At 38.5% G+C, this 7,835-nt stretch overlaps 1 protein-coding gene across 1 annotated transcript; it reads right to left on the bottom strand.

Annotated features, from left to right (window-relative positions):
• Positions 1-276: 276 nt before the first annotated feature.
• On the bottom strand, positions 277-1,288 carry LOC106085085 (uncharacterized). The gene has a single exon (XM_013249117.1). It carries the CDS (start codon positions 1,161-1,163, stop codon positions 474-476), a length of 690 nt encoding a protein of 229 aa, XP_013104571.1. The 5' UTR covers positions 1,164-1,288; the 3' UTR covers positions 277-473.
• Between the last annotated feature and the right edge of the window lie 6,547 nt (positions 1,289-7,835).

Here is a 7,835-nt window from a genome sequence, read left to right as displayed (position 1 = left end):
ATTAACGCCTGATGTGCAATCATGAAAACGGTGTAAGTCCATTTGATGCCTGATATTTTAGCACATGAAAAACTGGTATGCAGATTGTATTGGTGTATGCAATAAGTCCCATTATAGCAAGGCGCAAAATATTCTAAAAATCGTCTCATCTACAACTTTTAAAACTGTTTCACTAACTTTTGAACTACTTGACACTTATATACCACATGGACTTTAGTCTATTTCACTATTTTTTTCTTTCATAATTTTTTTTTTCTCACAAAAACCAATAAAATGTTTATTTTGCACTTTTTTCGTTTTGTTGTGATGTATTTATTTAATTCAATAAACTGAGACCACATTACAATACATTTAGGAAACTACACTACACGCTAGGCTTATAAATAAAATCAGGACTCACGCACTTATTGCTAAAAGAAAATACACAAGGATATGCCTACTTAGTCTTTTGAAAGTTTCCATTTAACTTTTTCTCATTTGAAGCTGTTGCCTAAATCTTCATCCTCATCATCATCATATTGCACATCGTTAAGTCCTTTTGCCAACTTACGCCCCACTCTCTGCATCAGTTGCTCCAAATTCAATTCAACTCGTATGCACTTCCGCTGATGTACATCGTACACTTGATCACCGGGACACTGAATACGCTCACAGCGCATGGGGGCATACCAAGGGCTAGCATCCTTATAGCCGGGGCGACAGGCACACTCGTTGTGACCCACACAATGAGTGTGGGGCGCCGTACAACCTCCCGCACAAATGGGCCTACACTCCAGATTGTAGGATTTGCTGGGAGCGATGGAGCGCACATGATGATTATGGGATTGTTCATAGCCACGCATACATTGGCATTTGTCTGGCTCATAGCAATGGCTGTGGGGGGGACATTTGATTTGGCAGATGGGTTCACAGAGACCAAAAATGATGGTCCTATAGCCGGGACAACACATGCGTACCGTATCCACTCGCACGCGATCCTCCATTTCGACGTAGTATTCCAAATTGCGGGTCTCCAAGTTGAGGCGGCTCTTTGACACTGGCACTTGATGTTTCACGGTGACGTTCTTGAAGCAGTGACTGGTGGTTATGGTCAAAGCCATGCCATAATGTATTAGCTGGTGAATGTGCACTATTAAATAAATTATGACCCAGGCCGACCACATAGTTTTTGAAGCTGAACAGATGTTAGACGCGCTTCAATGCTTAAGCGAATGATTTTGGGAATGCCGTTTTTCTTTGTCTTGACAACGTTTTGTATGTGACAACTATGAATGAAAGAGGCAGCGAGCTCTTCTCATAGCTGTAGAATTTTTCCATTGACTCATGGTATGCAAAAGGCACTGGTAACTCATGTAGCTTTGTTGATAAGAAGTCAATAACGAATTGGGAAATATGCTACAGGGTACAAAAAAGAAAAAAAATATACTGAAATAAAATAAACTAAAATAAAATAAAATAAAATGAAATAAATTAAAATAAAATAAAATAAAATAAAATAAAATAAAATAAAATAAAATAAAATAAAATAAAATAAAAAAATAAAATAAAATAAAATAAAATAAAATAAAAAAATAAAATAAAATAAAATAAAATAAAATAAAAAAATAAAATAAAATAAAATGAAATAAAATACAAAAAATATAATACAAAATAAAATAAACACAAAATAAAATAAAATAAAATAAAATAAAATAAAACAAATCAAAATAAAATAAAATAAAATAAAATAAAATAAAATAAAATAAAATAAAATAAAATACAATAAAATAAAATAAAATAAAATAAAATAAAATAAAATAAAATAAAATAAAATAAAATAAAATAAAATAAAACAAAATAAAATAAAAAAAGTAAAATAAAATAAAATAAAAATAAACCGTTTCGGAACATATTGGGTTGCCCAAAAAAGTAATTGTGGATTTTTCATATAGTCAGCGTTGACAAATTTTTTCACAGCTTGTGACTCTGTAATTGCATTCTTTCTTCCGTCAGTTATCAGCTGTTACTTTTAGCTTGCTTTAGAAAAAAGGTGTATAAAAGTATATATGATTAAAGTTTATTCTAAGTTTTATTAAAAATGCATTTGCTTTCTTTTAAAAAAACCGCAATTACTTTTTGGGCAACCCAATAATTGAATTGAATATAAGAATCATTGTCAAAAAATTTCAGCCAATTCGAATAAGAATAACGCCTTTTAGGGGCTCCATAAGTAAAAAAGTGAAGTCGGTTTATATGGGAGCTTTATCAGGCTAAAGACCGATTTAGACCATATTGGACACGTATGTTGGAGGTCATGGGAGAAGCCGTTGTACAAAGTTCCAGCCAAATCGAATAATAATTGCGCCCTCTAGAGGCTTAATAGGTCAAGATCCCAGATCGGTTTATATGGCAGCTATATCAGATTATGAACCGATTTAAACTAAACTTAGCAGAGTAGTTGGAAATAATTTTAAACCACGTCATGAAAAATTTCAGCCAAATCGGATAAGAAGTTCGCCCTCTAGGGGCTGAAGAAATCAAGACACCAGTTCGGTTCATATGAGAGCTGTATCAGGCTAATCTAGACTTCAAGAGGTCTACTGCTTTGCTGTAATTGGCTAGAACAGTCATTGTGTCCGCCATGACAGGTCACTGTCTAATCGCAAAACATGCTGACAGACTGAAGGTTGCCAGCAAGGACTTTTGCAGAAGCTGTAGGGACATCGAGGAAGAAGACACTATAGATCACCTTCTGTGTGTGTGTCCCGCACTAGCAGTTAGAAGGAGTTACAGTTGGGGTTCTCATTTCTTTGAGAACCTAAAGTGTAACTTTATCGATCGGTATATATGGAACACTATCTGTAAAACTTCTACTAAATCGGACAAAAATTGCGGCTTTCAGTGGCTCAAGAAGTCAAATCGGGAGATTGGTTTATATGGGAGCTATATCAGGTTATAGACCGATTTGAACCGTATTTGGTACAGTTATTGGAAGGCATAACAGAACACCACATGCGAAATTTCAGCCAAATGGTAAAAAGGGAGCTATATCTTAATCTGAACCGATATGGCCCATTTGCAATACCCAATAACCTACAGCAATATAAAGTATCTGTGCAAAATTTCAAGTGGTTAGCTCTACGCGTTCGACCGCTGTTATGATTGCGACAGACGGACGGCTGGACATGGCTTCATCGACTTAGAATGTCGAGACGATCAAAAATATACCTTTTTATAGGGTCTTAGACGAATATTTCGAGGTGTTATAAGCGGAATGACTAGATTAGTATACCCCGTCCTATGGTGGTGGGTGTAAAAACGACGATTATTAATGATCGTGTTTACTTTAATGCTGCTTACATGTTGTTTTAAGCACCATCATCACCACTTGTAGGGTGTAAAATCCCTCCAATCAACAGCTCGGCTAGACTAGTTGCTGATAACAAAATACAAAATTCAAGTAAAAGCGTGCTAAGTTTGGCCTAGTCGAATCTAATACACCCTCCACCATGGATCGCATTTGTGAGTTTATTTACCCTGTTTATCTTCAGAGGCAAACAAAGGATAATGGTTAAGAATTGCTATGCTATTAGAGCCATATCAGGTTATGGACTTATTCAGACCATACTTGACATGTATGTTTAACGTCATAGAGGAAACCATTGCTTGAAACTGGATAAGAATTGTGCCCTTTAGGGGCCAAAGAAGTATAATTGACAGATCGGTTTGAATGGGAGCTATATCAGGTTTTGGACTGATTTAGGCCATTCATAGCACATATGTTGCAGGTCATGGCAGAATTCATTGTTCAAAACCCATTTGGATCAGAATTGCACCCCTTGGGATTCAAGTAAACTAGATTCATGTAAAATCTAGTTTACATGGAAGCTATACCCGGTTATGTACCAATTCACACCATACTTGGTATGTATGTTGAAGGGTATAGTAGGGGCTCTAGAGGCTCAAGAAGTAAATTCGGGAGATTGGTTTATATGGAAGCTCTATCAAGTTTTCGACCGATTCAGACCATATTCAGCATATTTGTTGAAAGTCATAGCAGTCCAGTTAAGCATATCGGTTAAGTCGAACAAGAATTGAGCTGCCTAAAGTAAAATGCAAATTTGCCCATGAACTTTCCATTGAGGAACTGGGGCAAACTTCTCACAAATCAATGAGCACTGTCCGATTAAATTTTTAAGCTCAATGATAAGGGACTTCCTCTTCAAAGCCGAGTTCGAACGGCGTGCAGCAGAGCGACACCTCTTTGGGGTGAAGTTTTTACATGGCAAAGTACCTCACAAATGTCGCCAGCATTGTGAGGCATTAAAACATGGATAGATCGACATTATGGAGTCTTATTTCAATATATCGCTATGTTACAAATAGCATGACAAAATTAGTACTCCCATCATGTGGCGGAGGGTATACAAACTGAAATAATAAACAATTGCTTCTTCTTATTCTTCGAACGAAGACGGAACATCATCATCATCTGTTTACAAAGGCGCATATTTCGGAGCACTTCAATCTCAGAGCCTCTGGACTGATAACACGAACACAAAATGCACCATTAAAATCTCACACTAAAATGAGACATACGAAAATAGGACTCACACATATTTACATACATATGAATTTATTATACAATAAATGATGTTTAATATATGTATGCTGGTTTAAATTAAGTTAATTGTGTTTTGTTTTTGGTTTTTGTTTTTTTTTTTATTTTTCATTTGTGTGTGACCCTCTTTCCGAGTCGCGGGAGAAGTTCGAAAAACTTTATCACAGATAACGATGCCAACAAAACTGGCGTGATGTCGCAAAATACATTTAAAAATAACCCAGTGAACAAAGTAGCAAGAGATAATGCAATTATAACGTGAACCAAACAAACAAACCTAAAGTGCACTTTGCTGCTGACCAGCAAGGTAGGAGATTTCAATCAGTTTGAATTCACAAACGGTAGTTTCTTATCTCAAATGCTATGGCAATCTGTTATTGCGAATTATAAGCATTGATTTATTGTTATAATGTAAAAATTATTTAGATTTAACAGGTTATTGACGGATTTGGACCGTACTTGGTTCTAGACTGATTTGGACCGTACTTGGTTCTAGACTGATTTGGACCGTACTTGGCATAGTTGTTGGAAGCCACAACAGAACACTATGTGCAAATTTTCAGCCAAATCGGATGGAAATTGTGGCTTCCAGGCGCTCAGGAAGTCAAATCGGGTGATCGGTTTATAGGGGAGCTATCCCAGGTTATAGACCGATGTGAACTGTACTTGGCACATTTGTTGGAAGTAATAAGTGAACATTACGTGCAAAACATTAGCCAAATCGGAAGAAATTTGTGGCTTCTAGGGGCTCAAGAATTCAAATCGGGAGATCGGTTTATATAGGAACTATATCCGAGTCGGAACTAATATGGCCCGTTTGCAATCCCCAACGACCTTCATCGATAGTTAGTATCTGTACAAAATTTCAAGCGGCTAGCTTTACGCGTTCGACCACTCAGAATGTCGAGACAATCCAGCATGTATTTAATTTATGGGGTCGCAGATCAATATTTCGAGGTATTACAAACGGATTGACTAGATTAGTATACCCCCATCTTAGGATGGTGGGTATAAAAAGTCTCTTCCTCCAGAATATGAAGAAGTAAATGGAAATACATGAGTGTGAGGGAATCAAGATGGTCAGGAGTCGGAACCATGAATTAAACATTTAACCGATATCTTTTGTAAAAGAACTTTTTTTCTCAGCTGCTGCTATCGGATGGTGGTGGCAATGATTATAGCGTAGAACCAATCCTAAGAACCACCTAGTCAAAACGAGTTCAACGTAGCAGTAAGCCGGTGAAAAACAATAAAACAACAGGAGCCCATGGGTTGCCGGCTGAACTATCTAAGACCGAAGGCGACACGCTGATAAGGCGTATGCAAAACTGATACGACTTTGCTGGATTAATGCTGACACACGCTCGTCAATTAAAACAGGAATCAACCACTCCGAACCGTTGAATAACGTTGAATGAGGTTTCAGACAAGGAGACAACCTTTCGTGTAATCTTTTTAATATCCTGTTGCAGAAGATTAATCGAGATGCAGGTGTGAATAGGCAAGGCAAATTACGCTACTCAAAATAGTTTGGCAAAAATATGCTACTCGCCTATGTCGACGACGTAGGTCGGTCACCGGAAAAAACAGTTTCAATGGGTTTGGCAGTAAATGAAGATAAGACAAAGTGGATGATATCAACTCCCCAAATGCCCTGTACAACGGATCAGATAAGGAAAATCGGGAAAAAACCACAAATTTGGGATAGTCAGCAGATAGTCAGCCACTTTGGGATAGTCGGCACCGCCGTAATGGAAACGAATGACACCAGTTTTGAAATAAAACGAAGAATAATACTGTCAAACAGGTGCTACTTTGGGTGACGTAAGAAACAAGGCCACCTCTCGACAGACGAAGGTTATACTATACAAAACACTTATACTACCCGTGTTGTTATATGGTTCTGAGGCATGGGTACTTGTGAAAGCATGGGTACTTGAGAAGTAGTGCTTGGAGTGTTTGAGAGAAAAATCCTTTGTAAAATATATGGACCCGTCTGCGGTAATGGAGAATATAGGCGTTGAACCACGAACAGTGTGAGCTGTATGACGACGACAGCATAGCTAAACGACATACAAAGGTGTTCCCAAGGGCTCTGTTCTTTCATCTTCTCTTTTTCTAATTTTCATCAACAATCTGTTGGGTCAGACATCGAATCCGATATACTCATTTGCGGATGACAGTAATCTCTGTCGACCATAGGCCAAGTCTTCTGCCAGGATTTGCTGGCCATTTCTGAGTGGGCTCGAATGAATCGAGTAGATTTTAATGCACGGAAGACTCAGTGCTGCTTGTTGTCACACAAACGATTCGGTGACCCATTACGATCATCTTTGTCTATCAACGGTGTAGATGTTGAGCAATAAGAAGCTCTTGATGTTCTGGGCTTGAAAATTCAAAGTGATTTCCATTGGGCTAAACATGTATTTGAGGTGTCAAAAGAAGCATTTAAGTGTTTAGGCTTCCTTAAACGGTGTAAGATTTACTTCACTCCGTCTGATATTCTTAACATCTACACAACTTTCATAAGGCCGAAAATGGAGTACAACACACATGTATGGGCTGGAGCTTCAAAATCATCCCTGGAGCTACTGAACCGTGTAGAGAAGAGAGCGATGGCGTTGATTGGGGACAGTGGGGTATCCAACTCTATTGCCTCGCTTCATCAGCGTCGCAATGTGGGTTGTTTGGCGCTGTTCTATCGGAACTTTCATGGTGTATGTTCGTCTGATATTCGTCTTCTTATTCCTGATGTAAGGATGTATGTCAGGGAAACTAGACATTCGAGGAACTCACACCCGTTTGTAATTGATGGTCCAGCGGACCGCACAATGCATTATAGAGAGAATTCTTATTTCGCCCGAACCGTTCGTTTGTGGAATCGACTTCCGGCTAATGTTTTTCCCACCCACTTTGACATTCAAAGATTTAGGACAAATGTCAAAAAGCCTCGTCCTCTCACGATCCGGATCACCCCATAGGATTTTCGCCATCCTGACGACAGTTTCGCTGTTCCACAGTGTCACATGCGCATTCGTCGCCCACGCCCTTAACTCGGACTGCGTCGACCCGAAAGGCTTCGGGTTAATCAAGTTTATTGACGGCAGTTCTTTGGCCTTCAACGCCAAATCGTCTGCTTTCTCATTCCCAGTTACTCCGTCATGGCCCGGCACTCAAACGATGCGGATCGTGCCATCCTCAGGGACGGCGATAAACTCCTTCTTACATTGCAAGA

This window comes from Stomoxys calcitrans, chromosome 3 (assembly GCF_963082655.1).
Source record: "Stomoxys calcitrans chromosome 3, idStoCalc2.1, whole genome shotgun sequence".
Taxonomy (NCBI): Eukaryota; Metazoa; Arthropoda; class Insecta; order Diptera; family Muscidae; genus Stomoxys; species Stomoxys calcitrans.
This window is presented reverse-complemented; position numbering and strand designations above follow the sequence as displayed.

Bases quoted from the DNA above. Each gene is read 5' to 3' on its own strand.
- LOC106085085 (XM_013249117.1), bottom strand. From the start codon at position 1,163: ATGTGGTCGGCCTGGGTCATAATTTATTTAATAGTGCACATTCACCAG.